This window comes from Nerophis lumbriciformis, linkage group LG27, assembly GCF_033978685.3.
Source record: "Nerophis lumbriciformis linkage group LG27, RoL_Nlum_v2.1, whole genome shotgun sequence".
Lineage (NCBI taxonomy): Eukaryota > Metazoa > Chordata > Actinopteri > Syngnathiformes > Syngnathidae > Nerophis > Nerophis lumbriciformis.
The window spans coordinates 11,278,827-11,302,130 of NC_084574.2; the positions used below are offsets into that span (position 1 = coordinate 11,278,827).

General features: G+C 39.0%; 1 protein-coding gene across 1 annotated transcript in view; it reads right to left on the minus strand.

The window, feature by feature from the left end:
* nr3c2 (nuclear receptor subfamily 3, group C, member 2) overlaps positions 1-23,304 on the minus strand; it is a 281,598-nt gene that overhangs the window by 167,560 nt on the left and 90,734 nt on the right. Inside the window, exons 2-3 of the mRNA XM_061922877.1 lie at positions 20,937-21,166; positions 10,972-12,672 (exon numbers count right to left, since the gene is read on the minus strand). Of these exons, the coding sequence (XP_061778861.1) occupies positions 10,972-12,653 (1,682 nt within the window). The 5' untranslated portion in view covers positions 12,654-12,672; positions 20,937-21,166. The remainder of the gene's footprint in view (positions 1-10,971; positions 12,673-20,936; positions 21,167-23,304) is intronic.

Sequence of the window (23,304 nt, forward strand, 5' to 3'; positions counted from 1 at the left end):
AGTGTAGATAGAACATGTTGAAACAGAAAATAAGCAGATATTAACAGTAAAGGAACAAGTAGATGAATAATTATTTTTTACAGCTTGTCCTTAATAATAGGTAGATAAATGACACAATATGTTACTGCATGTGTCAGCAGACTAATTAAGAGCCTTTGTTTGCTTACTTACTACTAAAAGACAAGAAGTCTAGTATGTTCACTATTTTATTTAAGGACTACCGTATTTTTCGGACTATAAGTCAGTTTTTTTCATAGTTTGGCCGGGGGTGCGACTTATACTCAGGAGTGACTTATGTGTGAAATTATTAACACATTACCGTAAAATATCAAATAATATTATTTAGGTCGTTCACGTAAGAGACTAGACCAGGGGTCGGCAACCCGCGGCTCCAGAGCCGCATGCGGCTCTTTGACCACTCTGATGCGGCTCAGCTGCATACTTGCGACCCTCCCGATTTTTCCGGGAGACTTCCGGATTTCACTGCCTCTCCCGGGGCAAACATTCTCCGATTTTCACCCGGACAGCAAAATTGAGGGCGTGCCGTGATGGCACTGCATTTAGCGTCCTCTACAACCTGTCGTCGCGTCCGCTTTTTCACCTAACAAACAACGTGCCGGCCCAGTCGCATTTTGTATGCGGCGTCTGCTCACACACTAAGTGACAGCAAGGCATACTTGTTCAACAGCCATACAGATCACACTGATGGTGGCCGTATAAACAACTATTACACTCTTACTAATATGCGCCACACTGTGAACCCACACCAAACAAGAATGACAAACACATTTTGGGAGAACATCCACATCGTAATACAACATAAACACAACAGAACAAATACCCAGAATCCCATGCATCCCTAACTCTTCCGGGCTACATTACACACCCTGCTACCACCAAACCCCGCCCACCTCAACCTACGCACGGGGAGGTGGGGGGGGGCTTTGGTGGTAGCGGGGGTGTATAAAGTAGCCCGGAAGAGTTAGGGATGCATGGGATTCTGGGTATTTGTTCTGTTGTGTTACGGTGCGGATGTTCTCCCGAAATGTGTTTGTCATTCTTGTTTGGTGTGGGCTCACAGTGTGGCGCATATTAGTAAGAGTGTTAAAGCTGTTTATATTGCCACCCTGAGTGTGATCTGTATGGCTGTTGACTAAGTATGCCTTGCAGTCACTCCTGTGTGTCTGCAGAAGCCTCATATAACATGTAACTGGGCTGGCACGCTGTTTGTTCAGGCCGTAGAGGGCGCTAAAGGTAGTGACATCACGGCACGCCCTTATTATTGTTGTTTGGGTGAAAATCAGCATACATTCGAGAGAATGGTTGACCTGAAATTCGGGAGTCTACCGGAAAAATCGGGAGGGTTGGCAAGTGTGACGCTGTCAAGTGCCATTCATATAAAACTTGCGGGCCGCACTAACATTACATTTCCACATTAAGGTGCGGGCCGCATGTCTGGTTTATACATAGCACAAAGCAAAAAAAAACTTTGTATGCAGTGTTTTTTCATTTTAAATTTCAAAAGAGTTTTGTGGCTCCCATTGTTTTCTTTAATTTGTGAAACGGGTCAAAATGGCTCTTTGAGTGGTAAAGGTTGCCGACCCCTGGACTAGACGTATAAGATTTCATGGGATTTAGCGATTAGGAGTGACAGATTGTATGGTAAACGTATAGCATGTTCTATATGTTATAGTTATTTGAATGACTCTTACCATATGTTACGTTAACATACCAGGCACGTTCTCAGTTGGTTATTTATGCCTCATATAACGTACACTTATTCAGCCTGTTGTTCACTATTCTTTATTTATTTTAAATTGCCTTTCAAATGTCTATTCTTGGTGTTGGCTTTTATCAAATACACTTCCCCCAAAAATGCAACTTATACTCCAGTGCGACTTATATATGTTTTTTTCCTTCTTTATTATGCATTTTCGGCAGGTGCGACTTATACTCTGGTGCGACTTATACTCCGAAAAATACGGTAAATTGCAATAATAAACATATGTTCCATGCACCCGAAGACTTTTTGTTAAAATAAAGTCAATAATGCCATTTTTTTGTGGTTTACTTTAATTTAGAAAAGTATCTAAATACATTTTGGTACTGGTACCTGTACCAAAATATTGGTATGGAGACAACCCTAGTATGAAATGAAGTTTTCCCAAAGTCGTCCGTGCATTAAATCGATACAGTTCTTGTTGGAATGCCAGTAAACAGTAGCACGCTCAGGTTGGATATTGCAATATTACATTATACATGAGATTCACTGCCACCCTCAGCTGTCACATCCTCTTCCTTCCAAACCAAAAACATGCCACCTCGTACAGGCGAGAACCCATCATGCACTGGGAGCTCCTGTGCACGCTTGGTGTTAAGATTTAATTGGAGATTTAGTATCCAGCGGCGTCTGAATTAATCCAATCATTTCCATCCATTAATTTAGCTGAGGAACATACAATTAAAAGGCTGATTAGGGAGCTCTCTGGAGTACGCCTTTTCATCCCTTTGCAGAACATTGAGAGTTGGAGCGGGTCCAGCGCGAGCCAATCGCCGTACTTAATGCGGAGCTGCCGCTAGATGAGACACTGTGGCTTCAGGGGACGTTTTTTTGGGTGGCGTTTTTTAAGAAGAGGGCACGTGACATGGACTTTTATGGGAGAACCTCAGATATGATGCATTATTATTATTAATGGACAGCGCCTCTGAGAGCCTAAAGAGGGGCGGTATAGCTCGGTTGGTAGAGTGGCCGTGCCAGCAACTTGAGGGTTCCAGGTTCGATCCCCGCTTCCGCCATCCTAGTCACTGCCGTTGTGTCCTTGGGCAAGACACTTTACCCACCTGCTCCCAGTGCCAACCACACTGGTTTAAAGGGGAACATTATCACCAGACCTATGTAAGCGTCAATATATAACTTGATGTTGCAGAAAAAAGACCATATATTTTTTAACCGATTTCCGAACTCTAAATGGGTGAATTTTGGCGAATTAAACGCCTTTCTAATATTCGCTCTCGGAGCGTGACGTCACATCGGGAAGCAATCCGCCATTTTCTCAAACACCGAGTCAAATCAGATCTGTTATTTTCTGTTTTTCGACTGTTTTCCGTCCCTTGGAGACATCATGCCTCGTCGGTGTGTTGTCGGAGGGTGTAACAACACAAACAGGGACGGATTCAAGTTGCACCAGTGGCCCAAAGATGCGAAAGTGGCAAGAAGTTGGACGTTTGTTCCGCACACTTTACCGACGAAAGCTATGCTACGACAGAGATGGCAAGAATGTGTGGATATCCTGCGACACTCAAAGCAGATGCATTTCCAACGATAAAGTCAAAGAAATCTGCCGCCAGACCCCCATTGAATCTGCCGGAGTGTGTGAGCAATTCAGGGACAAAGGACCTCGGTAGCACGGCAAGCAATGGCGGCAGTTTGTTCCCGCAGACGAGCGAGCTAAACCCCCTGGATGTCTTGGCTCACACCGTCCCGTATGCCACCGAAGATGATCAAGAGAAGAATATCGACCCTAGCTTCCCTGGCCAACTGACATCAACTCCAAAACTGGACAGATCAGCTTTCAGGAAAAGAGAGCGGATGAGGGTATGTCTACAGAATATATTAATTGATGAAAATTGGGCTGTCTGCACTCTCAAAGTGCATGTTGTTGCCAAATGTATTTCATATGCTGTAAACCTAGTTCTTAGTTGTTAGTTTCCTTTCATGCCAAACAAACACATACCAATCGTTGGTTAGAAGGTGATCGCCGATTTCGTCCTCGCTTTGTCCCGTGTCGCTGGCTGTCGTGTCGTTTTCGTCAGTTTCGCTTGCATACGGTTCAAACCGATATGGCTCAATAGCTTCAGTTTCTTCTTCAATTTCGTTTTCGCTACCTGCCTCCACACTACAACCATCCGTTTCAATACATGCGTAATCTGTTGAATCGCTTAAACCGCTGAAATCCTAGTCTGAATCCGAGCTAATGTCGCTATAGCTTGCTGTTCTATGCGCCATGTTTGTTTGTGTTGACATCACTATGTGACGTCACAGGAAAATGGACGGGTGTATATAACGATGGTTAAAATCAGGCACTTTGTAGCTTTTTTAGGGATATTGCGTGATGGGTAAAATTTTGAAAAAAACTTCAAAAAATAAAATAAGCCACTGGGAACTGATTTTTAATGGTTTTAACCCTTCTGAAATTGTGATAATGTTCCCCTTTAAATGTAACTTGGATATTGGGTTTCACTATGTAAAGCGCTGCTTAGGCTGCTGCCCCCGCGACCCGACCTCGGATAAGCGGAAGAAGATGGATGGATGGATGGCACCGTAGCACAAACAATAACACCTTTACGGACGTTAGCAAAGAAAAATCCATAAATATCGCCGCACCGTTTTATAAGCCGCAGGCTTCAAAGCGCGAGGGGAAAAAAAGTAGCAGCTTTTAAAGTCTGGGAAATACGATGCTGTTTTTAAAAGTGGACCAGATTATTTCCTATTGAATTAAGTGTTTGTTTCCCTTAAATTTGACACCCAACGGCAGCCAATGGGGAATGTGACATTTTCATAATACAATAAGAAAAGAAAAAAATCCTTCCAATGAGGGAGGTTTTTGCACTCGCTGTCTCTTGGGGAGCTTCTGTAAAACAAAATATTTTTTTTGTTGCACAAAATCACCGGGAATACTCAGATGAGCAGCCATCTTTAATTAAAACCATTTACAGTGAGCGAGGGAAGAAAAAAAAAAAGGAGCCAGGGGATTTTACACTCTGTTATCCAAAACTTTCGGCGGATCAAAGTTTTTACTTTTTTTCTTTTTTTTTTATGGTTACGTAACATTTTTTTTTTTGGGGTCCCCATGAAATATTGGTACAGTTCAGTAGCGCCGTCTTTCCAGGAGCATGTAGGCCACCTCGCTGACATCCTGTCTGACATGAGGGCTAAGCTGGATCTCATTAGGACTAAGGTGGCACTGATCCTGTCAGCATCGCTTTGGCTCCTGCCACCGCCGCCTTCCGAAAAGGGAAACGGGCGCTCGGCCGGCCTCGTTAAGAGCGCTCGCATCCAACGTCTAGACGCCACACGTGTCCACCGGTTACTGAATAAACACGCCAAACTGTGGACAGCGGAATATAATGCCAGAGTGAGATAATCAGCTTGGTTTATATGAGGATATGTGCACTGGTGGGACGCTTTATTACACAAACCCAAGGCCCCGGGGCCAAATCTGGCCTGCCACATCACTGTATATGGTCCACGGGAGCCTGAAAAAATAATATGTGTACTTGCTTTTCTTACGAAACGCATCAGTTATTTCCAGTTTGACAGGACACAATAGGGCTGTGAATAACAACAAGTGCGACGTTACAGTGGCCAAAAATATTGTATATTTGTTAAATAAAACTGCTGCCTTGTTTTTAGCAAATACTTCAACTATCAATTTAGTAACGTGTCGTCAAAGAGTAAAAATGCATTTCTTTCAATATGCATCATAAGAAAAAGGGTAATATTAGAAACAAATGGATAAATGTTAATAGTCCAACACATACTGACTGGTATACACACATAATAGATACTGACTGGTATACACTACTGACTGGTATACACACATACTACATACTGACTGGTATACACACATACTAAATACTGACTGGTATACACACATAATACATACTGACTGGTATACACACATAATACATACTGACTGGTATACACACATACTAAATACTGACTGGTATACACACATAATACATACTGACTGGTATACACACATAATACATACTGACTGGTATACACACATACTAAATACTGACTGGTATACACACATAATTTTAAATGGGGCGGTATAGCTCGGTTGGTAGAGTGGCTGTGCCAGCAACTTGAGGGTTGCAGGTTCGATCCCCGCATCCGCCATCCTAGTTACTGCCGTTGTGTTCTTGGGCAAGACACTTTACTCACCTGCTCCCAGTGCCACCCACACTGGTTTAAATGTAACTTAGATGTTGGGTTTCACTACGTAAAGCGCTTTGAGTCACTAGAAAAAAGCGCTATATAAATATAATTCACTTTTTTTTTTAATACATACTGACTGGTATACGCATACTAAATACTGACTGGTATACACACATAATACATACTGACTAGTATACACTAATACTAAATACTGACTGGTATACACACATGATACATACTGACTGGTATACACACATAATACATACTGACTTGTATACACACATGATACATACTGACTGGTATATACTACTGACTGGTATACACACATAATACATACAGACTGGTATACACACATGATACATACTGACTGGCAGTGTTGGGACTAACGCGTTACAAAGTAACGCGTTACTGTAACGCCGTTAGTTTCGGCGGTAACTAGTAATCTAAGGCGTTATTTTTTTATATTCAGTAACTCAGTTACCGTTACTACATGATGCGTTACTGCGTTATTTTACGTTACTTTTTATGTAGTATAAAGTGTGTTTTATCGGAGCGCTGATTGTCGTTCTGATTCTTCTTGTGTCACAAGCCGGAGAAGAGAGAGAGACATATGCGCTCTGTGTGGGTGTGTCTGAGTGTGAGTGTGGGGAGCGAGGGGGGGGGCGTGTCTGATCATGGCGGAGCCAGAAGTCGAGTTTGCTAACATGGAGATATTTTCACTACTTTTCTTTTGTCGAGCACAAAGAAAATAACATTTTAGTTAAATGTAAATTGTGCTTTGGATCAAAGATGCCATCTACTGCCCAAAACAGCAATTCAAATCTGCTGAAACAAGCTACATAGCAACATGCTTCGACGAAGCTAGTAAAGAGAGACAAAGACTCTGATGCCACTTCACCTCCACCACCACCACCACCATTCACCGCTGAAGGTACACACTCTGTCAATCAATGTTCCCTCTAATTGTTCATGTGTGAGCAAATGCAAAAATTCCCTGAGCATTGAGTGGAGTCCATGTGAGCAACATCACACGTGCACACTGTGGCTACACCAGCAGCACACCTGTCCCAAACCTCACTAAATAACAACTTACATCTCCATCCATCCATCCATTTTCTACCGCTTGTCCCTTTCGGGGTCGCTGGAGCCTATCTCAGCTGCATTTGGGCGGAAAGCAGGGTACACCCTGGACAAGTCCCCACCTCATCACAGGGCCAACACAGACAGACAGACAACATTCTCTTATTATTATAATCAAATGACAGCAGTCATTTCCATTTCTAATATAAGTGTTTAGGCCCACTTATAATGACAATAACAAAAAATATTGTTTTTCATGAACTGTGTACTTGTATTGTTTGTCTGGGTGGAGGTCCTGCTTTGGAAATAATTTGTACCCCTTTCAGACATTGCATTTAGTTCCCATTAAAACATTCACATGTTGCACAATGAGATGTAAGCAGGGGATCATGTGTACATTCCTGCAACTTCCTGTTTGTAAAAAATATATTTTTATTAGTATTTATTTAATATACTAACAGCATTTAATGATTAATATTTATAAATTAAGATTCCTAATAAATGACACTAGAATAAGCACACATTTGATTGGTAAATCATAGTGTAACGACCTGGAATGACACTTTATGTGTGCTGTTGGAGTTGTCCGACTTTTTGTGTGGCTGTAAACGCATCACTGGCTAAGTGCCATATGTGCAAGTGTTGGCGCACGTGAGAGAGCGAGCGGCTGCTGTTGATATAACAAAGTTGCTTTTGGTCTGGTTTGTACTGCAGAAAATGACCAGTTTTGCTAGATATAATTTTTTTTTACTAATGTTTTGGTGATGTGTTTATGGCCGACAGTAAAGAATTTTGCTCAGTAAAGTGATGGATGGAATTCATGTCCTCAAAGCGTCTTGACAGACGTTACAATATTTGAACAATGATGACGAAAACGGTTTTCTCTGTCGTGTCCGTGTCGTGTGGAAAATTGTTATGCGCTTATTTTTTTATTTGATTTTGTGCATGGCATAGATTTGCCGTGCGCAGAGGACGCTTGAGCAGTGCGCAATTGCACATGCGCGCTCCTGAGAGGGAACGTTGCTGTCAATTCTCTTATATACTCTTTCATTCTATACTTCTAGAGTGTTTGATTATCACATCACTCTAAATGTATAGACTATAAAGTTCACAAACATAAAGAGGGATCCTAGTGGGCCAGGCCAATCTTTCCTTATCTCTAAACTAAAACTGGGGAAATGTGTAGTGTTCTAGGTTTCAGACATGATTTTGTATAAGAATTACTTGAGGAAAAAATGCCTGGTTAGACTTTGTGTATGTAGTGTGTGCCTTTCTTGGTTTACATCTATGCTGTTATTATGCTGTTTGTTACTTATGTATGTTATGTTGCAGCTATTTAAAATAGTTTTGTCAATTTGTTCTGGCCAGAAACAAATTGGCCTTTGTAACATATCTTTGTCTTTGTGTGTTGTATGTAGACCACATGGCTTAGCAGAGTTGAGTGATGCAAATGCATGTCAAGTTGATCAACAGATTGTATTATTCTCCAGTGCAATAACAGTACTGAAATGAAGGCTAAAAGGGCATTAATTGGAGCTTTAAAAAAAGAAAAGAAAAAAGAAGTAACTAAATAGTTACTTTTCACAGTAACGCATTACTTTTTGGTGTAAGTAACTGAGTTAGTAACTGAGTTACTTTTGAAATGAAGTAACTAGTAACTGTAACTAGTTACTGCTTTTCAGTAACTAACCCAACACTGCTGACTGGTATACACACATACTAAATACTGACTGGTATACACACATAATACATACTGACTGGTATACACACATGATACATACTGACTGGTATACACACATGATACATACTGACTGGTATACACACATACTAAATACTGACTGGTATACACACAATACTACTGACTGGTATACACACATGATACATACTGACTGATATACACACATGATATATACTGACTGATATACACACATAATACATACTGACTGATATACACACATAATACATACTGACTGGTATACACTAATACTAAATACTGACTGGTATACACACATTGATACATACTGACTGGTATACACACATAATACATACTGACTGGTATACACACATGATACATACTGACTGGTATACACACCTACTAAATACTGACTGGTAAACACACATAATACATACTGACTGGTATACACTACTGATTGGTATACACACATAATACATACTGACTGGTATACACATACTAAATACTGACTGGTATACACACATAATACATACTGACTGGTATACACTAATACTAAATACTGACTGGTATACACACATGATACATACTGACTGGCATACACTACTGACTGGTATACACACATGATACATACTGACTGGTATACGCTACTGACTGGTATACACACATAATACATACTGACTGGTATACACACATAATACATACTGACTGGTATACACACAATACATACTGACTGGTATACACACATAATACATACTGACTGGTATACACACATTATAAATACTGACTGGTATACACAAGCTATGGAGATTATATCAGTAGAAAAAAATGCAATTAGTTGAGATAATAATGAGTCATATATTGGAATATGGGATCCATTATTTAAATGTTTTTAGTATTAAATGAACCTACGGTAAAATGACTTATTTTGTCTTTGTGGAAAATATTGGACACAATGTGTTGTCAAACGTGTGCGATGTGATGCCACTGTGACACTATTGTTCATTTTTGTAATGTTTTTTTTAGATTTTTTTATATAAATGGCTTTGATGATAATGTAAATGAGGGATTTTTAATCACTGCTATGTTGGAATTCTTCTTAATGTTGATACTGTTGTTGATATTATTCATTTTTGGATTGTTTTGTGTCATGTTTGTGTGTCCTCTCAATTGCTATTCTGAATGCTGCTGGTTTTGGAATTGGAATTGTATTATTATTGTATTATTTTGTTTGACTGATTAATAATCATTAAAAAAAAAAGTTTTAAAAATACTTAGGCCTACTACGCTACTCATTATGGTGGTGCTTGGAGAGCAATGTGAAAAAGGTTTGAGAACCATTTTACCATCATATATCTGTCAATTAGAACTGCATTACCTCAGAACTGTGAACCACAATAAATCCTCTTCTTCATCTCGCAAATAAATAACCATACGGTGACAAAACGCTGTAAAAAGTGACGTTTGTTTTCCATCCCCGTTCCTCCCTCCTTCCCTTCCTGAGAAAAACAGCCGAGCCGAAGTCAAATACGAAGAGACAAACCAAAGACGTCTGAGTTGAGCGATTAACATGAAAAAAAAAAAAAAAATTATAGAAAATATCCAATAAGGAAAAAGTTCTTATCTAATATATTTCCATTAGCAAGGGGGAATTCTGTGCAGCATCACACAGCCAGTCTGGACTTGTCATGGATTCAGGAGGGAGCCACGTAAATCAAGCCCAAGTCTTTAGCTGGCAGGGAGTCCTCCCTGCACTTAATAATGATAAATATACATTTTATGGCAAAAACCATATTCTTAACAGCAGACAATGGAATACATTTACCGATTAAGAAGTATTATTTTGGACCGCAACTTTACAAACAGTTCATTGCTTCGCCTTTGGCCTGTTTGAAAAGTTCTAGCCCCGCAGCCTCGCCAATGCAACTGTTTATTTTGTCAGTCTGGCAACAAAAGCGTGTCATACGTCATTCAAAACGCTGCCAATGCCTGTTAAAAAAAAAAAAAAAAAACTATTTGCACACGGCATGCCTCCCCGTAAGCGGTTCCACGCAAGCAAACACTGGCAGGGCCTGTGATAAGAGGAGTGAGCAGGAGTCCATGTCGTAATCACACGTCAACAAATCCTACGCGACCCATTCTAAACTCCATGAGCAATATGGCTGGAATAACATAGCGCCTCTTTAAAAGGAGACAACGTGGTGACGCTAAAGCTGAGCTTCGACAAAGACCAGAAAGAGATTTGCACGCTCCTTACCTGGACATGCCGTCCACGATGCAATTCTGACCCGGGTACGCCTCTCCCCGGCCCGACAGCGACCCCTGCGGCATGCCGGGTCGCGATTTCCACGACTCCATCAGCGCCGCCACGGGAGAAATTAGATTCAACAAGGGGTTGGGCTGGTCCCGGAAGGACATTGTCCCTTGTGCTCCGATCTGGTAATGGAATGAGTGTCCGCCGGAATTTACTCCAACAATGGCCGACGTGGGCCCGCCGGTGCTCTCCTGGTAGTAGCCGGCGTCGCTGGACTCCTGCTTCACCGCTTTGGACAGGACATTGTTGGAGAACACGTCCGAGTCATAGTTCCCGTTCATGGACACCGGCGGTCCTAAGATGCCGGAGAGACTGTATTCGTCGATGTTATTCCTCAGGGACAAGTATGTGGTCTCCGAAGCGGGGTAGAGACCAAGAGGCGGCGACGGCGCACCGTAGGACTGCGGATTCATGCAACCCTCGTTTTTGTCCGGCTCGTTCTTTATTTGCGTGACAAACGGCGTGCTGGCCGTGTTGCATTTGGAACCGCCTAAGCACATGCTCCTAAAGTCAGTTCCAGGCTCGTTCTTGATGTACTTGACCATGCCCATCTGGTCCAAACCCACGTTGAACACCTCCCCGTCCTCCATCTCCACTTTGGGGAACTCAAAGGGTTTGAAGTCCGGGTCGGCAGTCAGACCGGCAGCTTCTGGGCTATGCGTGTCATTCTGGACCAAACCCAGTTCGCTGGCAGGACTGGATGCCGGGAACCCACCCGAAGAGGGGTTCTGCGGGCTACCGATAGCCATGGTAGCCCCCGTGGCCGGACTGGAGGCGGGCGGACGGACCGTGCTGGTGGGGCTGGAGACGGACGACCTCATGTTACAGGCGGTGCTGCAGGACGGAGGCGACCTCACGCTGCTCATACTCTGCGGGCTGGACATGGGGGACCTCAAGACGCCCAGGGGGCTGGCGAGAGGGGGCGAGCCCACCGTGCTGGACTCCACGGGGCTACATGCGGCTGAGTTCCTGCGCTTGATGTTGGCCAGGGTTTGTGCACACGGCGTATGGCTGACCGGACTGGTGACGGACGAGGGTCCAAAGCAGGCAGGGGGACTGGTGGTGGAGGACACCATGTTGTTCCCGCCCCCCGGGCTGGAAGAGGCCAGCACAGAAGAAGAGCTCACCGGAGTCCCAGGCGTGGACTCTCTCGGAGTGTTGCTCTGCTGCTGGAACTTAAAAGGTCTCAACTTGGGGCTCTTGGCGGGGTTGTCCTCGAGGCGCCGCCCACAACCCGGGTACTGCATCTTCCTGGGGCTGGTGCCACCCCCGTGCTGGCTGAAGGCAAAGTCTGCCTCCCTGGCAGCGTTCATGTACAGCCCCATGGACTCGGCCACGGTCTTGGAAAGCTCCTTGGAGTCCATCTCCGGCTTGTGACCATGCAGGGGGTTGCTGAAGTGCAGCGGAGCCAACTGCTGGTTCTGGCCCGGGCGAAGCAGCGGCTGCTGTTGCTCGGGCTCCTTGGCGTCTTTGGCGTCGGCGCTGACAATGTCCATTAAGATGTCGCCCCCGCTCAGACTCAAATCTTCGGGCGTGCAGCAGAACTCCGTGGTACCGGGGATCTGAGACCATCTGTTCTCCGTGCTGCTGCCGTCAAAGAAACTTTGGTATCTTTTGGTCTCCATCACTGGCTCATGGAGTCACCTTGCAAGGAGATGGCAAAAGTCAAAAAGCTATGAAACAACTCAGAGATACCAATATTTGACCAGTCCGAGATTAAATAGATGATATATTCATAACTAACTGTGCCTGTGACCTTTGATGGTTTTTCCGTGGCTTCACAGATCCAAGTTTTTGTTGTATTTTCATACTCTGACTCTTAACTTTTGCAAAATACTTGTTTAATCTCTCCTATGAAAACCACGTATCTCCACATTTTGATGTTTTCTTTCATTTCTACTGAAAACACAAAGAAAAGTCATTGTTTTTTTTGTCTTTGGCTAAATACATTTCTAATGCTGTACGTCCAATGAAAAGCATTTTGTTAGCATGATACTTTAATGCAAAACAAAACATCTTTTGGCTGAACTTTAGATAAACAAAATCACAAAATCGGGACGTACTGGTTTCTATTTTTCTTGCACACACATGCTATGTCCAATAAAAAGCATGTACCGTATTTTTCGGACTATAAGTCGCAGTTTTTTTTCATAATTTGGCCGGGGGTGCGACTTATACTCAGGAGCCACTTATGTGTGAAATTATTAACACATTACCGTAAAATATCAAATAATAATATTTAGCTCATTCACGTAAGAGACTAGACGTATAAGATTTCATGGGATTTAGCGATTAGGAGTGACAGATTGTTTGGTAAACGTATAGCATGTTCTATATGTTATAGTTATTTGAATGACTCTTACCATAATATGTTACGTTAACATACCAGGCACGTTCTCAGTTGGTTATTTATGCCTCATATATCGTACACTTATTCAGCCTGTTGTTCACTATTCTTTATTTATTTTAAATTGCCTTTCAAATGTCTATTCTTGGTGTTGGGTTTTATCAAATAAATTTCCCAAAAAATGTGACTTATACTCCAGTGCGACTTATATGTTTTTTCCCTTCTTTATTATGCATTTTCGGCCGGTACGCCTTATACTTCGGAGCTACTTATAGTCCGAAAAATACGGTACTTTCGTTTTTTTTTTCTTGCACACACATGCTATGTCCAATAAAAAGCACGTAATCACGTTTCCTCAAACATATATCAACGTTGTTGCTCTAGGGCAGGGGTCGGCAACCTTTACCAGTCAAAGAGCCATTTTGACCAGTTTCACAAATTAAAGAAAACAATAGGAGCCACAAAATTATTTTGAAATTTAAAATGAAATAACACTGCATACAAAGTTTTTTTTCTTGCTTTGTGCTATGTATAAACCAAGAGTCTCAGACACGCGGCCCACACCTTAATATGAAAATTGAATGTTAGTGCGGCCCGCGGGTTTTATATGAATGGTGCTTGACAGCGTCATACTTGTCAACCCTCCCAATTTTTCCGGCAGACTACGATTGTCAAGGCAACTGTTCTCTCGAACGTGCCGTGATGGTACAGCATTTAGCTCCCACTACAACCAGCGTGCCGGCCCAGCCACACGTTGTATGGGGCTTCTGCTTGCTCACGTAAGTGACAGCAAGGCATACTTGGTCAACAACCACACAGGTTACACTGACGGTGGCTGTATAAAAAACTTTAACACTCTTACTAATAATGCGCCACACTGTGAACCCACATCAAACAAGAATGACAAACACATTTCGGGAGAACATCTGCAACGAAACACAACATAAACACAACAGAACAAATACCCAGAATCCCATGCAGCCCTAACTCTTCACCTCAACCAGAGGGGGGGTTGATGTGTGAGGGAGCAGGGTTGGGGTGGGGACGGGGTTTGGTGGTAGCAGGGGTGTATAATGTAGCCCGGAAGAGTCAGGGCTGCATGGGATTCTGGGTATTTGTTCTGTTGTGTTTATGTTGTGTTAAGGTGCAGATGTTCTCCCGGAATGTGTTTGTCATTCTTGTTTGGTTTTGGTTCAAAGTGTGGCACATTATTAGTAAGAGTGTTAAAGTTGTTTTAAATGGCCACCGTCAGTGTAACCTGTGTGGCTGTTGACCAAGTATGCCTTGCTGTCACTTATGTGTGCAAGCAGAAGATGCATATAACAAGAGGCTGGGTTGGCACGCTGTTTATACAGATTGTAGAGGGCGCTAAATGCTGTACCATCATGGCACGCCCTTATTATTAATGTAAGGGTGAAAATCGGAGAATATTAATCCCGGGAGTTTTCTGCAAGAGGCACTGAAATCCGGAAGTCCCGGGAAAATCGGGCGGGGGCGGTAGGCAAGTATGCGGCTGAGCCGCATCAGACTGATCAAAGAGCCGCATGTGGCTCCGGAGCCGCGGGTTGCCGACCCCTGCCCTAGGGGAAACTGGGTAACATGGCACACTGACAAAGCTTAACCTATTGTTACTATAACAATCTACAAGGTTAATACAGTTCGCTTCTCTTTCTTCCCCTCATTTATCTGCTTTCTTTTGTATTTCATGTTATCATTACATATATGTATTGTTGCATTTGAAACAATTGTATTGTTAAAAATAGAGGAAATTATTATTATTATTCATTATCAATAGTGCTATTTCTATTTGTAGTGTAATAATGCTCATTGTCATTTCTGTGTTATAAATATTTATTTCACTAACTGCTTCTTTGCCATCACTTTTACTATCATATTTGTACATATCCTATTTGTTGATGCTATTCTGTTGTTATTGTTATGTTTGTTGTTGTTGTCTTATCCCCCTCTTGTCCCCGCAATTTCCCCCTCTGTCTTCCTTTTTTTCCTCTTTCTATCCCCTCCTGCTCCGGCCCGGCTACACCAAATATTATAAATAAATTTAATAAAGTCAAATACAAATAAAGCAACAAGAGAAATATCCCCCTAAAATGTAAATATTAAAAAAAAAGAAAAAAGAAGCATGTATTTGAACATGTGAGTTTGATGTTTCTTTAAAGTTTGTGGCTGAAATCAAAGCAATAATCACAAACTGTGGACATACGCGTTTTCATAACTTTGATACTTATATCCAAAACTCACAGAATAGTTTTTGCTCACAGTAGGAAAAAATTTGAAAAAATAAAATAAAAAAGTAAATCGCAAAATGTGGCGATGCTTGCGTTTTTTCAAGTCAAATAAAAAATAATACTCAGTATCTCCACATTTCATAAAATTCTATACTTTTCTCCAAAGTTTTTGCTTTAAGTTTATGGCTAAAATTTATTTTGTTTAAAAAATAAAATAAAATCACTAAATGTGGAGATTTGTACATGTTTTTTCCCTTAAAAGTGCTACGTCCAAAAAACAATACATCACCACATTTTATAACTTTGATACATTTATCCAAGACTAATAAACATTAATATTGGTTCTAATTCGCAGCTGAAATTTTCCAAACCAAAATCATAAAATGTGGAAATGCAAGCAGATTTTTTTTTCTTTCATGTCCATCTCCACATTTAGTGAGATTATTTTTCTCCAGAATACAAGTTTTGCTATAATTTTGTGGCTGTAATTAAAATAAAAATCACAAAATGTGGAAAAACATTTTTTTTTCCTTGCATAGTAACACGAGTGTACTCTTAATGAAAACCATGTACTGTAACATTTTATTACTTTGATACTTTTGTTCAAAACTTAAACATTAGTTATTGGTTTTAGATTACAGCTGAAATATTTAGAATAAAATAATCACAAAATGTGGAGATCCATGCAGATTTTTAACTGATAAAAAGAAAGTATGCACATTTTTTGGTTTTAATTTTTTTCTTCAAGATTCAAGTTATCGCTTTAAGTTTGTGGTAGAAATTTAAAAATACTCCCTGACTAGTTTTTGCTAATAGTTTGCAGCTGAAATTGTCAACAACAAAAAAATCATAAAATATGGAAATTAATGCAGTTTTTTTTTCCAAGTATCTCCACATTTAATATTGTTCTTCAAAGTAAAAGTAAAAAAATTACGAAATGTGGAGATGCATGCAGATTTTTTTCTTTCATGTCCAATAAAAAGAAAGTACATGCACATTTTGTTGGTTTAATTGTTTTAAACCCACAAAAAGTTTAAAGTTGTCGCTTTAAGTTTGTGGTTGAAATGAAAAAAACTCCCTTACTAGTTATTGCTAATAGTTTGCAGCTGAAATTGTCAAAAAAAAATAAATCATAAAATATGGAGATTAATGCAGTTTTTTTCCAAGTATCTCCACATTTAATATTTTTCTTCAAAGTAAAAGTAAAAAAATTACAAAATGTGGAGATGCATGCAGATTTTTTTCTTTCATGTCCAATAAAAAGAAAGTATATGCACATTTTGTGGGTTTAATTGTTTTAAACCCACAAAAAGTTTAAAGTTATCGCTTTAAGTTTGTGGTTGAAATGAAAAAAACTCCCTGACTACCGGTAGTTATTGCTAATAGTTTGCAGCTGAAATTGTCAAAAAAAAAAAAATCATAAAATATGGAGATTAATGCAGTTTTTTTCCAAGTATCTCCACATTTAATGAATTTAATATTTTTCTTAAAAGTAAAAGTAAAAAAAATTACAAAATGTGGAGATGCGTGCTGATTTCTTTTTCTTTTATGTCCAATGAAAGGCAAGTATCGCCACATTTTGTGAGTTTGATATTTTTCTCCAAAATACAAGTTATTCATTTTAGTTTGTGGTTGAAATTTTGATAAGAAAAAAATCACAAAATGTGAAGCTACTTTTTTTTTTTTCCCTTGCAGATGCGTCGCCACATTTTAGCACTTTGATCCTTTTGTGCTGAGAAGCATCCACACATAATTGCTTTCAGTTTACAGCTGAGATTAAAAAAAAAAAAAAAAAGACGAAAGGAAGCAGAAGAGACTTGCTTTTCATTGAACAGGAATGAAACAAACTTGCATGCATCTCCACATTTTGTGATTTTATTTCATTTTTTATTTCCGCTGCTGTACCAAGAGATTTTCTGCTCATATTAGAAAAATATGTCGCAACGTTTACCGCCAATACGACAGAATGCTCTCGCCTTTTTTTTTTTTTAATACTCGGGAAAGTTGTTGCTTTTAGTTTTGGGCTGAAACAAAAAATGTGAGGATACATTTTGTGAGGTTTTTTTTTCCCAGCCAAAACTAAAAGCAACAACTTTATCGAGTATTTACCATGAATTGATTAACACCCCAATAAGTTGAAAAACTTATTGGGGTGTTACCATTTAGTGGTCAATTGTACGGAATATGTACTGTACTGTGCAATCTACTAATACAAGTGTCAATCAATCATCCAGTTAGATTTGCTACTACAATTCCTGAGACAACTTCACAGCGCTGAAAAAAAGGCAGGCTTCACTACACATCTTAAATCAAGCTCTGCCAACTATCCATCCGGCAGCTCCGGATATGGGAGTTTGATCATTGAGTTTTTCCTCGGCGAATAACCATTACCATGAATTGATTTAACATGGAAAACTTATTGGGGTGTTACCGTTTAGTGGTCAATTGTACGGAATATGTACTGTACTGTGCAATCTACTAATAAAAGTTTCAATCAATCAATCAATTAATCAGCTAACCTAGCATGACGCTGCTTGTTAAAAAGTGAGCGTGATGTTAGCATTTAGCTCACGTTGCTATGCTCGTGTGATATATGACATCTGTGCATGTGTTAAAAAGTGAATAAAGTACATAGCAGACACAACACTGGCTTGGTCCAAACACAGCTCATTAGCATTAAAGCTACAGTACACACACAAACCTATATACAGTATTGCACTTGTCACTTTCAAAAAACAAACAAAATTGTGGCTAGTTGACCAACAATCGTGTTCCCATGTTTAGTTTTTACTAGGGATGTCCGATAATGGCTTTTTGCCGATATCCCGATATTGTCCAACTCTTTAATTACCGATACCGATATCAACCGATACATACAGTCGTGGAATTAACACATTATTATGCCTAATTTGGACAATGGTATGGTGAAGATAAGGTACTTTAAAAAAAAAAATAAAAAAAAAAATAAGATAAATAAATTAAAAACATTTTCTTGAATAAAAAAGAAAGTAAATCAATATAAAAACAGTTACATAGAAACTAGTAATTAATGAAAATGAGTAAAATTAACTGTTAAAGGTTAGTACTATTGGTGGACCAGCAGCACGCACAATCATGTGTGCTTACGGACTGTATCCCTTGCAGACTGTATTGATATATATTGATATATAATGTAGGAACCAGAATATTAATAACAGAAAGAAACAACCCTTTTTTGTGAATGAGTGTAAATGGGGGAGGGAGGTTTTTTGGGTTGGTCCACTAATTGTAAGTGTATCTTGTGTTTTTTATGTTGATTTAACAATTTTATTTTTTTTTAAACACAAAAAAACGATACTGATAATAAAAAAACGATACAGATAATTTCCGATATTACATTTTAACGCATTTATCGGCCGATAATATCGGCAGGCCGATCTTATCGAACATCTCTAGTTTTTACTCATTTTTACTAGTTGTTTTTTATCTAGTCTGCACTTTGTGTTATTATTATTATTGGCTTTTATGTTGATTTTATGTTTTATGTTGATTTAATAAAAAAAAAATTAAAAAAAAATTTAAAAACACAAAAAACGATACTAATAAAAAACCGATACAGATCATTTCCGATATTATATTTTAACGCATTTATCGGCCGATATTATCGGACATCTCTAGTTTTTACTCATTTTTACTAGTTGGTTTTTATCTAGTTTGCACTTTGTGTTATTATTATTATTATTGGCTTTTATGTTGATTTTATGTTTTATGTTGATTTAATAAAAAAAAAACAGAAAAAAATTTAAAAACACAAAAAAACGATACTGATGATAAAAAACTGATACAGATAATTTCCGATATTACATTTTAACGCATTTATCGGCAGATATTATCGGACATCTCTAGTTTTAACTCATTTTTACTAGTTGTTTTTTATCTAGTTTGCACTTTGTGTTATTATTATTATTATTATTATTATTATTATTATTATTATTGGCTTTTATGTTGATTTTATGTTTTATGTCGATTTAATTAAAAAAAACAAAAAAAAATTTAAAAACACAAAAAAACGATACCGATAATAAAAAACTGATACAGATAATTTCCGATATTGCATTTTAACGCATTTATCGGACGATAATATCGGCTTGGCCGAAAAGGGGGTGTAAAGGAGACGGATTCTAGGGGCCCATGATGGAGGGGGGCCCAGAGAGGCCCCTAATAATGATGAAATTATAACACAGAAAAAACAATGACACTGTGTTGGGGGCCCTGTAAAGATTATTTTCATGGGGCCCAAAATCCCTAGCGGCGCCCCTGATCGGACATCTCTAGTTTTTACTCATTTTTACTAGTTGGTTTTTATCTAGTTTGCACTTTGTGTTATTATTATTATTATTGGCTTTTATCTAGCTTGCATTTTGTCTCTATTTTTACTATTATCATTATTGACTCCTCTTTGCCTTATTCTTTTTATTTTCCTATTTGTAATGATGTTAGATCTGTGTTGTTGTTGTGGACAAGTGTTGTAAATGAGCTTTGGCTACAAACACTATACATTGGATAACTGTTTCAGATATCTATGTTTCTGTATACATCCCTATTTCAAATAAAACCTTTATTTATAAACTGGTAAACTAGATTAAAAGACAAAACAAAAAAAACAAATTTTAAACTGTTGCAATTCTGGCATCAATAAGCAGATAGATAAGGGGAAAGGTTAATGACATGTCCTATTTTTTTTTTTTGTAAATTCCTCACCTCTGCCTCGCACCGAAAACAACAAATCTCCCCCCTCTTATACGTCCCGCCCACTTGAGCATGAGGGCTTGGGATTGGCCCGGAGAGCTGTCAATCCACAGTTCGGCGTCCACAACAGTGCTGCGACACAAAGTTGGAACGGTTTGTTTTGGTGTTTTGTTTTTTTGTTGTTTTTTTCCCCCTTTTTTGACCTCGTCGTGCAAAAAACCCCCAAAAAACAGCGATTAAAACAAAAGAGGACATTCGGTTTATTAAGAAAGGAAAGTGTTCGGAGTTGTGCTATGAGCACACGCACACACCCCCTCGGGAGTAGCTTGAAATAAAAGTGCATGTGCAAACTGTGCATTTTTTGAGATAAACAACAACAAAAACAACAACAACAACAACAACAAATTGTGCTGCAAACGTCATCATTAGTGGCAAAACGTGAATTTGACGATTAGTTAGTGAACACTTGCCGCGGACTTGTTTTGGGGAGGGGGATATCAAACAAAACGTTTAAAGCAAGCGTTGCATGCAAAAAGACATTTAAAAAATGTGTATTTCATCATTTAAATGTGTTATTCCGGGCTTACCTTCATAAACACGACATTCGTGGGGAGGCTCGTCAGGTGCTGCTGGAACGCTGCTGCTGAAGCGGGAAAAGAGCGTCTTTTTGGGGGGGGGGTCTTTCTTTCTTTCTTTTTCAAGGTGTCCGCTGCATAGTTGCGCCAGTTGGCGACGGAGCGCCTCTTCCCGGTAATCCTCTGCGGGGCTGCGAGCTCCTCCTGACGGCCTGACAGTCGGACGGGTGCCGCTGCTCGCACTGGAGTGGAAGTGGAAGTGGAAGAGAGGAAGGGGGCGGGGCGGGGCGGAAGGGGGAGAGAGAAGAGGAGGGGCGTGAGGATAGGGGGAGGGGTCTCACTTCGTGACGTCACGTCCAGCGACAACACCCCCCCTTTGAAGATTATCATAGTGATGATCACACTACTCGCACTAATAATAACAGGTTTCGGAGAAACCAAATAAATAAAAACAACAATGACGACTTCAGGTCGAGTGACGTCGACCTGGAGGCCCCGCCCACTCAGTGTGGTGTGGGAGGAGCTTAACGTCAGGTAGACAGACAGGTATGTTGTTTAAAACAAACCATATCACATATAAATTCATACGCATGTGATTGTATTGTTATTCCGCTCACTTTACTAGGAACTAATTTAAAAAAAAAAAAAAAAAAAAAAAAGCGTCCACGTCGTGACACGTACCTCCACCAGGTGACGCACTTTTGCACACAAGCAGGGACCCTGACACTTTGACAGCTCACCCACGCCCAATTTAGAACCAACATGCCAATTTGAGAATTATTATATTTATGTAGTCTTACATAATTATGTTGCAAATATTGTTTTTATGTGATAGTGAATTAAATCAAAAATAAAGATGGAAATGGAAATAAAATAGCAACCAAAATAATATGAACATTTTTCCTTTTTTTTTGATGCTGTTAATTTAATAAATATACAGAGAACCAAAGAATAATTAAATATGTATAGAAAAGGAAATATACAATATATGAAAATAATATACTGGTGTATATTTATGATTTTTTTTGTAGGAATGCAATTGCAATTATTTTATTTTTAATTGTATTCACTCAATATCAAATCATTGATTACAAAATTAGGGAACATTTTGAATGAAAATTAGCAAAAATAAGTACACACTTATAATATATCTGCCATATATAATATATAATATAATATATAATATATAATATATAATATATAATATATCTTATAATATCTGCCACCTATTCAACCAAATACAAATATAGCTATCCAATTCAGAATACAATAAAGGCCATATTTCTATTTCATAACATACAACACAAATAATAAACAAAATCAGCTTACTCGTAACGATGTTTATATATTTTGTGGTTTTCTCCCACTGTCAAGTTTGTTCCATAAACTAATCAATAACTGGAGTGAAATTGCATCTTTCCATAGTTGCTGTTCTAAACCTAAATTGAAATAATGAGTTAGGTTATACTTATCATTTATCATCTTATCATTTTTAGAAGAATGTACTTAAACCGTTCATTAAATTTCAATATGTTGTATCTGTTTAAATATTGGGTTTGAATATGAAAGAAGATACCATGCAATAGTACACTTACACTATTATTGTTATGTTAATAGAATATTAGGATTTAAAAAATATATATATTCTATGCTATATGCTCTGTTTATCATCATATTTGTCCACTCCCTGGTACCTCTCTATGGTGGCGCCACAGAAAAGTCAAAGAAAAAGACACATTTGCCCACAAAGGTGATGACTTTTCTCCCAAAAATGTTATGTTTAGACTTGCAGGGGTGTCAAACTCCTTTTCATTGAGGACCACATTGCAGTTTTGGCCACCCTAAGAGACAATAATAACGGAAACACACATGTCACACCTATGCATTTGATTAGTAAATGTATATTTGACCTACACTGTAAGAACAAAAAATCTGTGGATTTTGCGGTCAAAAAAATGTTACCATAACATTTAAAGTAAAATGGTAACACTATTTTACTATAAAATTCTGGTGAAAAAAATACCTTGTCATTTTTACAGTGTACAATTTGATGGATAACTTGCTTTGAAATCATAAGGCTAAGTAGATATTTATGTATTTTTTTACCCCAAAAATGTTTCGAATAATATATGTTGCATTATTAGATGGATCAAGTTTAAAATATATATAACTGCATGCAGTACATGTCTTTTTTTCTGTCAAAATAGACAAAGAAAGATAAAGTACTTCATTGATGCATATTATTTCTAAGCTTTCACGGGCCATTCAAAATGATGTGGCGCTTTGAGTCACTAGAGAAAAAGCGCTATATAAATACAATAGAAAAAAAATATATACAGTATATATTTGTTCTGTCAAAATGAAAAAAATCAATTACATT